The sequence below is a fragment of the Peromyscus leucopus genome, chromosome 5, assembly GCF_004664715.2.
Source record: "Peromyscus leucopus breed LL Stock chromosome 5, UCI_PerLeu_2.1, whole genome shotgun sequence".
Lineage (NCBI taxonomy): Eukaryota > Metazoa > Chordata > Mammalia > Rodentia > Cricetidae > Peromyscus > Peromyscus leucopus.
The window spans coordinates 107,209,600-107,223,682 of record NC_051067.1 but is presented as its reverse complement, the minus strand read 5'-3'; the positions used below and the strand labels follow the sequence as shown (position 1 = coordinate 107,223,682).

General features: G+C 41.1%; 1 protein-coding gene across 2 annotated transcripts in view; it reads right to left on the bottom strand.

The window, feature by feature from the left end:
- Positions 1–14,083, bottom strand: part of Lrrc36 (leucine rich repeat containing 36) — a 70,311-nt gene that overhangs the window by 1,752 nt on the left and 54,476 nt on the right. For both annotated transcript variants that reach the window (XM_028854366.2, XM_028854367.2), the window contains exons 9-13: positions 11,064–11,350; positions 7,593–7,758; positions 5,620–5,768; positions 4,773–4,896; positions 1,359–1,473 (exon numbers count right to left, since the gene is read on the bottom strand). In XM_028854366.2, the coding sequence (XP_028710199.1) occupies positions 1,359–1,473; positions 4,773–4,896; positions 5,620–5,768; positions 7,593–7,758; positions 11,064–11,350 (841 nt within the window). The remainder of the gene's footprint in view (positions 1–1,358; positions 1,474–4,772; positions 4,897–5,619; positions 5,769–7,592; positions 7,759–11,063; positions 11,351–14,083) is intronic.

The following is a 14,083-nucleotide window of genomic DNA, read 5'->3' as shown; positions in this document are numbered from 1 at the left end:
CACCGGCAGCATCCACTGTAGAAGGCTACTGAGAGGAGAGGAAATGGCTAGACACGTCCGAATTTAGTATGGATTTGACTTTAGGAGGATAAAAATGTTTTTATAAAACTATACAAACAAGATAAGCCAAAAAAAAAATTCCTAAGAATCAAAGTAAAATGAAACAAATGAGCTGAGTGGTTTGGGAAAACACAGTCATTTCAAATTAATTTGAGATAGGTATTCTGAGTGTTCATTCCTTAAGAGAGATGCTCTAATGTGGGTCAGAGACCAGCAGCCACAGCTGGGAAATATCAGAAACACAAATTCTCAAGCTCCCAGGCTACAGTGCCAATCAGAATTCTAAGCTGGAGCCCAGCAATCTGCATTTCAATAAACCCTTCCTGTAGTTCCAATGCAGAACCATGACTTTATGACTTCTCTTTACTCTGTCAAGTTTGAAATCATTATAAAGAGTTTTGTTTTGGGGTTGGGGATTTAGCTCAGTGGATGCAAGCAAAAGGCCCTGGGTTAGGTCCTCAGCTCTGAGGGAAAAAAAGAGTTTTGTTTTTTGTTTGAAATAGATTCTCAGGTAGTACAGGTTAACCTTAAACTCACTGTGTAGCTGAGGCTGGCCTTGAAGTGCTGACCTTCCTCCTACCACAAGCACTGGGATTATAGGCATGTGCCACCATACATACCCAGGTGAAAAGTTGTGGGGTGGTTTGTTGTTATTGTTGTTTGTTTGTTTTAAGCTATCCAGAAAGGGTCTGGATCTGACCCTCTGTTTTAATGCTATTCTACTGAAAATCAGTGATGAGGATTTGGTTTGATTTTTGTATTTAAGCATCAGTGAAAGTTCTAGCAGAGATAGATTGGCAAGTCAACATTTCAAGAGCTTCCCTGGAACTGCCAGCTGCCTTCAGCCCCCCTCCCCCAACACATCTCCAGTCTGCATCAGAGATGCTTTCTGTGAAGAGGTTGATGCTGTGGCTACTTTGGATTCTTTCCCTATTACTCCCTACTGAGTGCTCTTGGTGAGTCTTCTGTGCCCAATAGCAAACAGGCACTTTCCAGAGGAGCCAGATGGCTGATCTGAGGGGTATGTAATGACCAAAACAATTGGCTGACCCTGGAGTTCCATTATAGCCATTGAAATACTAATTACTGAGTAGTTGCAACCCACCAATGCCAGCCAAGGGTTGTCCCTGGTGTATAAAAGCAGCACTAAAGGCTGTCCTTTGATCCCTGAGCTAACACGGCCTAGTAGAGATTTACATACACGAATTTACACAGGTGTAGAGGCTAGGTTCCAAGAAAAGCAGAGAAGATAAAGAGAAGTGAACACATGCTCTGAAAGCCAGCCAGACTGCTCCTACCTCTGACTCTCGTGGAGAAGAGCAACTGTCTCCTCCAGCCTTTTCAGCTGAGTCAGCTCCTGGTTCAGGCAGGCCACCTGTATGGTCAGCTGTTGGTTTTTGCGCAGAAGATCATCTACAAAGGGTACAACAGCCAGGAGTGAGCAGGACTCCAAGCTCACCTTTAAGTAGAGCTTAAGTACCGGGAACATCTCTCCCAGCCCCCGCCCTTCCCAGTACTTACCTCCACATGCCATTCACCATTCTCTCCCTTAGAGACAGGAGTTATTTGACAAGAATATGGCATTTGGTGACTGCTCTGAATTACATACAGTTCAGCCATGTACAACTGCACTATCAGACCAACTTTCGAGTTTTACTGGAGCTAATGACCATGGCCCACAGTACCAGTGACACACCAGTGACACACTGCCCTCACTGCTGTACCCCGTAAACAAGTATTCAGTCTCCTGCAGTCTACATTTTGGTTTGGACACTTGTTTTTGTTTTTGTTTTTTCAAGACAGGGTTTCTCTGTGTTGTTTTGGTGCCTGTCCTGGATCTCACTCTGTAGACCAGGCTGGCCTCAAACTCACAGAGATCCGCCTGGCTCTGCCTCCCAAGTGCTGGGATTGAAGGCGTGCGCCACTGCTGCCCGGCTAAGGTTTGGACACTTGTGTCCTTCTCTCCCTACCTAGTTTGTGAAAATATCTAGAACTGTGTCAATCTATAAAATAAACGGTGTTTGATAAACGGTAATATCTCGATGATAGCCCAGACAGTTACACCTGCCTCTCCGAACATTCTACCACTGCCTGCAGTCCTGAGGGAGATAAAAAAGCACAGCAACTCTAGTCCTTAAGAGCCAGTTTTCTAGAATAACACTTTGTAAACGTTAATGTGCTTCCCAATCCCCTGGGATCTTCTTAAAAATAGATTCTGATTCAGTAGGCCTGTGGAGAGGGCCACTGCTCCCTTGTCTAACAAGCTCCCAGGTGATGCTACCATGGATCAAGGCTTGAGTGGCAAGGTCTGGAAGGTGGAAAACAGGACTGCTAAAGGTGCACTAACGGCTGGTAAACCACCACACAGAACCAGCCCCATGACTGAATGAAAGGATTATTTTCATAGGTAGGAGGAGACCGATGACCATTTCATCTGGGATTGTGCTGAGTTTTAACAGTGGAGGCTCAATGCTTCCACATCATTTCCTCATAACAATCTGAGTGCCTATATTTACTTATGAAAGCTGAGCTAGAGGCCTGAAGTTGAGGGTAGATTTTATTTTATTTTTTGTTTGTTTGAGATAAGGTTTCTCTGTGTAGACCTGGCTGTCCTGGAACTTGCTCTGTAGACCAGGTTGGCCTTGAACTCAGAGATCTGCCTGCCTCTGCCTTGATGACTGACATTAAAGGCATGCGTCACTGCAGTCTAACCGAAAACTTTAAGAAAAAAAAAAGTAGCAGTTGGAGCTGGGCGTGGTGGCACAAGCCTTTAGTCCCAGCGCTTGGGAGGCAGAGGCAGGTGGATCTCTGAGTTCAAGACCAGCCTGGTCTACAGAGCAAGTTCCAGGACAGCCAGCGCTACACAGAGAAACCCTGTCTCAACAAACAAACAAACAAACAAACAAACAAACAAACAAAGTAGCATTTGCAAAGATGGAGTGAAAAGGGCGCTTGAACACACAAGTACACAACTGATGTGATTATTCAAAACCACATTTCTCAAGAGAGAGTTAGCAATGTGTAAGAAACCCTCAAAAAGTGTCTATGCCTTTCGAGTTCTAGGAAAATAGTCTGAAATGTACACAAGTCTTTGTGCATTTTTTTGTACGCAGCTTTTGACAGCAGCGTTATTTACGATAGCACACGTCAGGACTCATACCCATTACCAGGGAAGGAAGGTGGTCTCAGAGAAGGACTTCATTCTAAGCTTTCCTCCACCTTAGGTCCTTCTTTTGAATATTCAGAATCTCTTTAGAATTACCAACTTTCTCTCCATATTATACTTATACAGTCACTATTATAAGCAAAGGCAACTTCATGGTTATTAAATATTAGACGCAACAATGTAGAGTTTGGTAGAAAAATGAAGGCTACTCATGCAGCAGTGTGGGAGTGCCTGTGCCATTCAGTTAGAATTTATATGGTCGCCTGGGGCACATGGGGGAAATGACCACACAGGTTTGTAAGAGAATTTCTATATATTTCATTAGAGTCAAACTTAAGATGAATATATTTTGTTGTATGTAAATTATCTAAAAAAAAAAAAAAAACAGGGTACAGTCAGGCAGTGGTGGTGTATGCCTTTAATCCCAGCACTTGGGAGGGAAAAGGCAAGTGGATCTCTGAGTGAATTCAAGTCCAGCCTGGTCTACAAAGTGAGTTCCAGGACAGTCAGGACTGTTACAGAGAGAAACCCAAAATCTCAAAAAAAAAAAAAAAAAAAAAAAAAAAAAAAAAATCAGAGTATAGTTTAAAATGTTGAGTTGAATGTTTATCATATGGAGGTAAACTGGAAGAAAGAATTCAGAAATACTGATGATAGTCAGTGCTGGGTCATGAAGCTGTATTTCTGTATTTCCTTATACATTTTCTCCTGCTGTAATGACAAGAAGCAGTCTCATTGAAGAAAACATCATTCACATATGTGGTGGTATTGTGTTCACCAAATTATTGTGTATCCTAATAAACTTATCTGGGGTCAGAGAACAGAAAAGCCACTAGATACTTAGTTAGGCAGTGGTAGCACACACCTTTAATCCTAGCATTCCAGAGGCAGAAATCCATCTGTTCAAGGATACAGCCAAGCATGGTGACTCACGCCTTAAATCCCAGAAAGCGAGTCTTTAATCCCAGGGAATGATGGTAGAAAGCAGAAAGGTATATAAGGTGTGAGGACCAGAAACTAGAAGCATTTGGCTGGTTAAGCTTTTAGGATTTGAGCAGCACAGTTCAGCTGAGAGCCATTCGGATATGAGGACACAGAGGCTTCCAGTCTGAGGAAACAAGATCAGCTGAGAAGTTGGCCAGGTGAGGTTAGCTGTGGCTTGTTCTGCTTCTCTGGTCTTCCAGTGTTCACCCCAATACCTGGCTCAGGTTTGATTTTATTAATAAGAACTTTTAATATTCCTGCTACACACACATGTTTTACATGAACACAGAGCTTCATGTGCTAAGTCAAAGATGCCTGCATTACAATTCTCTGAAGCAAAAGCTAGGGACCTAGCCTGTGTTGGATTTCCAGTACTACAAAAATAAATAAAAATAATAACTCTCTGAGGTAAGATCAGTTTCCATTAATTCCTACAGAAAAATAACAGCCAAGGAAAACCAAAGGCAGCCATGAGAGTTTTGGTTGATGAAGCTCACTAAGCAGGCCATTTACCAACAATTATTTTGGCAATCCAATCCCACACATGGCTTTCCTAACTTACCGTGTGTTTGAGATGGGTGCCCACTCACAACTGAGGTGGCAGCACTTCCCTCCAACTGCTGAATTTTTTCTGACAAAATAAGGTTTTCCTCCAGCACTTTGACCAATTTTTGCTTCAAATTTTCCTTTAGACCAGAAAACAATACACCAACATGTTAAGAATCTGAATTCCATTTCCTCTCATGACAGACTGAATGGAGGGGTGCAGCTGTGTGACCTCACTAGAAATTTAATTCATGGGTAAACACAGTTCAAGGGCAGCATTCCAACTGATTATGTGCTTATCTCGGTCTTTCTTGTGGGTAATCCACAACTCTTGCTGAACACTGGTAGGTTTGCAAGCTGACATTCTGAGTCATCAATCAGAAGTCTCTAGGGCTGAAGCTAACAAAAGAGAAACTTAGGGATATGAGTTCCTTCATTCTCTCCCCAATCCAGCAGCCAGATACTCAAACATGGCTGCTGGTACCAGGCTCTCTACTCTATCAGAAGGGAGAAAGATGGCATTTGCTTCCATCATTGGGGCCACACCAAGGCCTCCAACAGTGTGATCCTACACACTTTCACCTAGAGTTTTGTCTGCTTCCCTCCTTGTCCCTTCAAGCATTTCTTTAGGACTTGTGGATTTGCTAGGATAAAGGAGTCACCCCTGAAGAACATGCATGTTGTTCCCATCCTAACAAGTTTTGTATTCCTGATTTGTTCTGCCTGACTTTTTCATATTCTGGTTCCAGAGTGTCTAAATGTCCACAGTAGTGATGCTCCTTGGGGTCCTGGGCTGTTCTAATCATGAAGTTATGTCTTTTCTAGTAAAGAAAGGGGAGGAGAGAAAGAGGAGGGAGGCATACCACGTCGTTAGGGACCAGCAGCCCTGCTTCCTTCAGTTCACTCTCCCTCCAGCGGAAGGCTTTCCCTGCCTTGTCTTCGAGCTGTGAGCGATGCCACTGCTGAGGAGGTGCAGGCACAACCAAAGACAGAAGCAAATCTCTGGCAGGACCTGCCAAAAAGTCAGGTTGGGTACATGGGCCAATCATAAAACTAAAGCACAGAATTCCAAGTCAATAACTGCCAGCTCTGTATCTAATCATCACATTTGACATGAATTTAGTGACTGTAAGAGGTGTTATACCCTTCCTGGACAACTATTCCAGAGATACTGCTCCAGGGAATGATTTCCTACAAAATGGCAACAATGGGTCAACATGGGAAGGAAGGTTGATTCTTTCTCTTCTCTTCCTTTAGAATTAAAATTTACTATGTTAACTATATAGAATATAGGTTTTATCACCACAGTTTCCTATGTATACACAACATAATTTTATTATATTCATACTTATATTACCCTCTCTTGTCCTCTCCCCATATAATTTTATTTTATTTTGGTTTTTCCAAGACAGGGTTTCTCTGTGTAGCTTTGGAGCCTATCCTGGAACTCGCCTTGTAGACCAGGCTGGCCTTGAACTCACAGAGATACACTTGCCTCTGTCTCCTGAGTGCTGGGATTAAAGGTGTGTACCACCACTGCCTGGCCTCCATATAATTTTTTAATTAAAAAATTTGGTGTGGGGGTTGGAGAGATGGCTCAGCAGTTAAGAGTATTTGTTGCTCTTGCAGAGGACCAGAGTTCTGTTTTTAGCACCCATGTCAGGTGGTTCACAACCTCTTATAACTCCAGCTCCAGGGAATCTGACATTCTCTTCTGGCCTCTGTGGGTCCCTATACACACATGTATACACCGATGTAGACATAACTAAGACAAAAATCCTTAAGGAAAGTTTTTAATGCTAGGATGGGGGCTAGTACAAGCTAGATGGGCGTTCTTTTACTGGGCTGTACCACAGCCCTCAGAAATTCAAAAATTTTTCAGCCCGAACAACTTTCAAGATTCTTGTTTTTACTTAAAGCTTTACTAACAAGTAAAAGTTCCTTGAATTTTGTCTCCATTAAACAACAAATAAGCACTTGGAGCCAACATTTGTACAACTATTTGCCCCATGTTTCTAAAAATTAATCCCTAAAAAGAGCTCAAGGGGCCGGGTGGTGGTGGCGCACGCCTTTAATCCCAGCACTCGGGAGGCAGAGCCAGGCGGATCGCTGTGAGTTCGAGGCCAGCCTGGGCTACCAAGTGAGCTCCAGGAAAGGCACAAAACTAGGCAGAGAAACCCTGTCTCAAAAAACCAAAAAAAAAAAAAAAAAAAAAAAAAAAAAAAAAAAAAAGAGAGCTCAAGGGCATTTACTCATTTTTTAAATCAACATTTCAACAGTCTTTGCAAATTCTGATGATCAAACCTCATTTCTGCTGTATTCATTACTGGTACTTCCAAAGGATCATAAAATAGTTTTGCAATTATTAATATAACTACTCCCTAGTACATATATCTGATGATGCAACGTATTACCAAAGACCACACATGAGCACACAAACATTATAGGGAAAAGAAAACAATTGCTACAAAACAACTGGAAAAATAGTTGATTTTAAAAAATAGGGAAGGCCGGGCGGTGGTGGCGTATGCCTTTAATCCCAGCACTCGAGAGGCAGAGGCAGGTGGATCTCTGTGAGTTTGAGGCCAGCTTGGGTTATACAGCAAGATCAAAGCTACACAGAGAAGCCCTGTCTCAGAAAACCAAAAAAAAAAAAAAAAAAAGGGAAGACAAATGTAACAAAAATGCAGATTTGTTAAGCATGGTGTTTCTGGGAAATTTTGGTAAGTGATGCACACTTTTCCTTGCATGCTAAGGGAACTAGATGGCTAGAAACCACAGAGCAGAAGCAAGGTCCTGTCCTCCCGACTGCACAGAGAACTAACCATGCACTTACCAAGAAACTTCTTGTTGAGGAGGAGGGAGCCAGAGCCACTCCAGTGCTTATCGACCAGCTCCAGGAGCTGTCTGAGGACAGTGGCCACGTGGGGGGTTCTGGCAGAGATCGGGGGACTATGGTTGTCCAGTAAACCACGCAAACTGCCCAGGTCACTAGAGAGAGGCTCGAGAAAGAAAACAAAACCAAAAACCAGTACCATTTGTGTCATTCTTACGCAATAAGGGGATAAGGATCCAGACATTTGAAGCACTCATAATTGTTTAAAGTAAAACTTCCATCTTTTGGTTTAGATATGAATCTCATATCACTATGTCTGAGGCAAGCATATGAGATATTCAAGGAAATTTCATGTTTCTTTTTCTTTTTCTTTGGTGGTGCTGGGGATTAAACCCAGGACCCTGTACACACTTGGCAAGTACTCTACCACTGAGCCTCATCTCTAGGCCCTCAAAGGAGATTTCAAAAGTAGTAGATCCTCTGTCATGATTTTTCTATGTAGGTTTTCAGAAATTTTAATAAAAATGTGATATTTAGTACTTACATGTGTGGTTCAATGTGTTATGTAATACAAAAAGAAGATAAAACTGCAGGACATTTTTAAAAAGTACCATAAATGATAAGATAAAATTTAAGAGTAATTTAATAAGAAATTAAAATTCATAATAAGCTTCTACTTTAAATAAACATAAATGCCCTCTAACATTTTGTATGTGGGGGTTTCAAGACAGGGTTTTTCTGTGTAGCTTTGGTGCCTGTCCTGGATCTCACTCTGTAGACCAGGCTGGCCTCAAACTCACAGAGATCCTCCCGGTTCTGCCTCCCCAGTGCTGGGATTAAAAGTGTGCACCACAACCACCACCACCCGGCTCGCCCTCTAACATTTTAAAAATTGTAAGTTAAATGCTATTGTTAGGTCAAGTACTAATGATATTTTTATTCAAAGAAATCATAGATAGATCTATATAGTAACATTCACAGATGCTTTTATTCATTCTAACATGACATGCATATTATTATGTATTTTATATAATTCTATCTCCCAGTCTTTCCTATAGTCTTGTGGACTTCAAAAAAACTAATATAGGCTAGAGATATAGCCTGTATTGGCTACATGTACAAAACCCTGGGATCTATCCCCAGCATCACACACACACACACACACACACACACACACACACACACACACACACACAGATATGCACACTCAAACATACAGACATGCATACTCACATACACACACATGCACACTTATACAGATACACAATATGCACACACACACAGACACGCACACTCACAGGCACATACATACAGACAGATACACATGAACACACACAGTATGACATAAAGACAGTCTTATTATTTCTCAATTTTTGCTTGGCTCTTTTGATTTGATGTAAAAAACTAAGGATAAAGAGGCAGGCGAATCTTTGTGAGTTTGAGGCCAGCCTGGTCTACAAAGTGAGTTCCAGGAAAGGCACAAAGCTACACAGAGAAACCCTGTCTCGAAAAACTAAAAAAACAAAAATGACAACAACAACAACAAAAAAAACAACAAAACCTCACTAAGGATGATTATTAGATAATGAAACACAACACCCAAAACAGTGACATGAGTTGAGTCACGTGTGGCCCATGATTGGTAGAGAACAGCATTACAACTAGGATAAACATATTTTCAGAAAATCTGGCCCTGATCAGTACAGCTTAAGGACTGTGGATGTATGAAGGACACAAGATAGGATCATTTGAGAAGTTAACCTGATTTGGGGTTAAAGCATAGGAAAGTCTAGTCATATCAAAAGGCTACTTTATGGAAATTTATTAAAAATAAAATTTACTGTTACTGGTTTTCTTTAATTTTTTTTTCTTTTCTTTGTTGGTTGAGGCAGAGTCTCATGGGACCTAGACTGGCCTTGAACTCTACCTCTTACTCCCAAATGCTGGTGGTAGACTCCACCATGCCCAGTTTAATTTTAGAAATTTGAGAATTACAGGGTTCAGAAATCAAACAGCATATACATAATTTATAGCCAAGGACCTAGCATATGTGAGGCCCTGGGTTCTACATCACGCACCCACTAAGTGCAAAACAGTCTGTGTGCCTTTCTGCTTATATTAAGTCAGCACTTTGAAAGCTCTCCATAGTAAAAAAAAAAAAAAAAAGTCTAACAGGAAAAAATCATAATATTAAAGAGAGTCCAAAAATGTTGAGATTTTGACAATATGACATGAAATAGAAGTGAAAATTTTTTCCCAGACTGTTAATAAAGCATCCTAATATCTTACGTATTCCTTGGACTTTGCCCTAAATATATTATCACAGTTAGTGTTTTTGTCTGATACAATGGGCATTTGTGGCTGAGAATGTAAAACAAGCCAGAAACTAAAGAAAATATTACAAGACTGCCCCCTTTAGTGAACAAAAACTATGACTGTCTCCAGAGGCTCTTCTGTCTCCTTCCTCACTTGTGGTGTATGAGAGTGTGCCTAGGGCCTCATACGTACTAGGCAAACTATCCCAAGCTCTCACCTCCAGAGTTCTAAAAACAGAGTAAGGAAGATTCAAAGAGTCAAGAAACAGACAATTTCTGTGAAATCATCCTAATGTGCAAAAAGACTCCCAACAACTAAAATCTTAAAATAACTAGAAATAGTTTGTGATCAAATACTCTGCTTCAGTACAAGGCAATAAATGTTGGACACATGATTTACAGGACAAGGGATCACAGACTCTCAGGACTGTGGTTCCTCAAACTAAACTGAAGGCTCCCTGTTGGCAATAAGACCAGCAGAAAAATTAACACTCAGAAAAGGCAGTTCTTGATTCTCTTAGCCATTTTCAGCTAAAAATCCCCTGGGAAATCTAATTCATTTGCTTGTGGATACTTTGGGGGAAAATTAGAATCATTTGAGTTTCTATATAGAAAAGCAAATTAATGATTTTAGCTGGGCATTGGTGATGTACATCTTTAATCCCAGCACTAAGGAGGCTGAGGCAGGCAGATTTCAACTTCAAGGTCATCCTGATCTATAAAAGTGAGTTCCAGAACAGCCAGGGCTACGTAGTGAGACCCTGTTTTGTTTTGTTTTTTTAAAAAAAAGGGGGGGAAGAATTTATAAAAACTATTTCAAGTAAGTTAGTTACTTGTGACAATGTCTCTACTCTGTCCTGTTAGCAAACTCTTGCAGGACATTAATTATTAAAGTGTTTTCCCACCATGTACCATGTTTATGCTCTTAAAGTAAATAGTTCCTTTGTGATAGAAAGTTGAAAAAATAGAAAAGTGGGATAACTTTTCCTAAGGGCAAAAGAGTCACAGGCTATATAGCCTGGTAATATTGGCCACAGGTCTTTGAAAATCTCCTAGAACTTCTAGCAACATTGGTGGAACCACCCCAAGCCCCAAGAGCAGCACATTCTGTTCTTGAGCCTTTGTGTTTCTTGTACACACACAAACAAGTCAATACTTGCGCCTCGATGCCTGTAGCTTCTTGGAAACCACACTTCAGATTCAGGTTGGCAAGAACATTGTCCTTCCACTTGACTCCTCCGCTTAATGACCTCTTAGTTGGAATCTCTCTGTTTTCTGGAGTCCCAGGAGGCAACAGCAGTGTCTGCAGAGAGTTTCCTAGGACCCGGTTGCTTGGGAAAGAACCAGGTGCTGGTGCAAAATCACTGAGACTGCTGGATAACTGTTGCTCTACACCGGTCAGCAGGGCAGGCTCGCTGTTGAAGTGGGTTGTGGCATACAGATCTGTGGAGGAAACAGCCTGGGAAATGAACCTGTCTTTCAACTCTCTCAAAACTTACATCTGTGGCTATCTAGGGTTAGACTAACCACTCTTTAACATACTCTGTTAACTCCTTTTTTTGTCTCCCTCTGTCTGATCAAACCTCAATTCTTATTGAGAGCTGCTGGTGGTAAAAGTCCACGAGAGTATACAGCAGTGACAGCTAGAGTTCAGAAGGTCAACCTGTCAGAACTAAGAGTTCTGTTAGAGGAAGCATCACGCAAGGCGTTATTACTGCCTTTTGAATGAACTGGCTGTCTCTTGTTGTAAACTTCTTGTGCAATAAGAGCTATGATTCTCCCCATTTACCGTGCATTTCCATGTTACGTGTACATGTAATCTCACGATTGCATCTCAATCTTGGGCACAACTTTCCCTATACATTTGGGGTAATTGGATAACTGTCCCCAGCTGTGTTTATTTTTCATTAACATATATCTAACCATGGCCATTCTTCAGACAAAAGCACTTCAGCAAAGATACCTTTTTCCAAGGACAAAACTGCACATAGATAAACATTAGCTCATCTCACCCACAGACAGAGAAAAGAATCATAACAATTATATCCTCAACTCCTTACCTTCACTCCGGGTTATTTATACAAGACCCTAACTTAAGAGATTTACTGCTCACATTCCTGGGATGATGTTTTAGCCACTTGCTAGTTACTGAGTTAGGGTAGTTACTTCCCACTGACCCAAGGAGATTGCCATCAAGGCCAGACAGTTGATAGGTGTCAAGCTTCTTTCTTGTGCAAATTCAGTTTTTATTCCTCCTCAGCCAGGTGTTATTTCTAGATTCCCTAATTGATCTTAGCCTTTAGTTGACCCTGCCAGAGAACTCCCCTTTAGTCACTCTCCCCTTTTAGGTTGTTAATCTAGCTGACAATTATTGAGTTATGTGTGGATCCTTATCACCTCTCTCTGTGACCCTGAAAACTTTAAATCTCGAGATGCATTGTAAAAGAATGACTGTGTATATATATATATATACTGGTTTTCCCCACAGCACTTGTAGAATTTTACTTAGAACAATAAAGGAATGGACTAAAGAACTCAGTGTTCTTAGATTCATTGAATATCCCTCAGATTAGTATCCTTAGCCGCCTGTAGCATCTGTTCTGGACCCTGATAGAAATCTCAAGGCAGGCACTTGGGGGGAATTCCGTAAATTCTAGTTAAATGCAGATGTCTACATGCGGGAGCCTATACCAGAGCAGTGGTTAGAGAACAGCACACATCTGTTCTGACCTTTCTCACTTTAATTCATGACTCCTAGATTATTTGGATCCTTATTACCACCCAGCTGTCCTTACATATTACTCTAGTCAATTCATTTTATTTCCCAAGAGAATTATTTCACATCTCTTTTCTCTTCAAACTTTATCATCTCCTCCCTCCTTTATCTCTCCAAGAAAACAGAAAATCAAAGAAAATGTCCATCCCATCTCACCACTGAATTTATCAACCGACCTATCATTTATCAGCTATCGGAATAAATCCCCTGCCTCCTTCCTGTAACTGTTGGTGCTTCACTTAAGGCCAGCTTTTTTACCAGTTGACTAAATTTCATCTCTTGTGGACTAGACAAGGAGTTTTTCCTTGTAGATGTTCTGTTTCCTGATACATCACTAATTCTCCCTCTACTGATGATTTTTATCAGTCTTATAAGATTCCATCCCCTCTTCCATTTCTCTGCTCCCTCTTGTTGCAAAACTCCTTGAGGGATTGTATCTACTTAGTACTCTATTGCTTCATTTCCAAGTGGTTTTTTTTTTTAACTCACCTCAATAGAGCTTTTATTTTAATGTATCCCCTGAAGCTATTCACTAATTCCTTTGTATTTCCAAATAACTGCCAGTCCCAGCTCTTGCCTACAGCCTCCGACACAGAACTACCACTGCTTCCTTCTTAACACACGTTCTTCACTAGGACCCAGTGTAACAATCCGGCTTTCTCCTTGTCCGTCACTCTTCATGGTAGTTTGTCTTCATCTGTTCAACTTTGAATTTTCTCAAGACTCGGGTCTGACCCTTAGATCTCTTTCCTATCTATGTTTACCCCTAGATGAGATTCTCATCCACTCACAGTTGTAATGCCATCTGTACCCATATAATTCTCAAATTTATATTTCTAACTACATTTCCTCCTGAATCCACACTACTATGTCAAATTATTAGGATGCCATCTCTGGGAAGGTCTAATAGCATCTAAAACTTCAGATATAAAACCAGACTCAATATTCATCTTAAAACTCATTTCTCCTATTCTATTCTTCTTTACCTCAGTAAATGATAACTCCATTCTCCCAGTAGGCTAGGCCTGAAACCCGGGAGACACTGCCTCTCTTTCTCTTACACTTTATTCCCAGTCCATAAACAAATCCAAGGGTGATTTTCCTAGAATATAGTCAGAATCTGTCATCTACTCACCACCTCTACTGTTCTCTCTAGTTGAAGTTACCAATTTTTATCTGGATTTTAACCTCTTAAATGGCTTTTCCTATTTCCATCCTTGCCCCATTTCATTCTCGATTCTTTATCCAGAGTAATTCTTGTTCTTTCTGTCTCTTTCTCTCATCCAGATCTCATACATGTGTAGGTACATGTTTACAAGTGAACATATGTGTGGAGGCCAAAGGATGGTGCTGAGTGAGATGGGGTTTCTCACTGAAGCTGGAGCTCACCAAACTGGCAG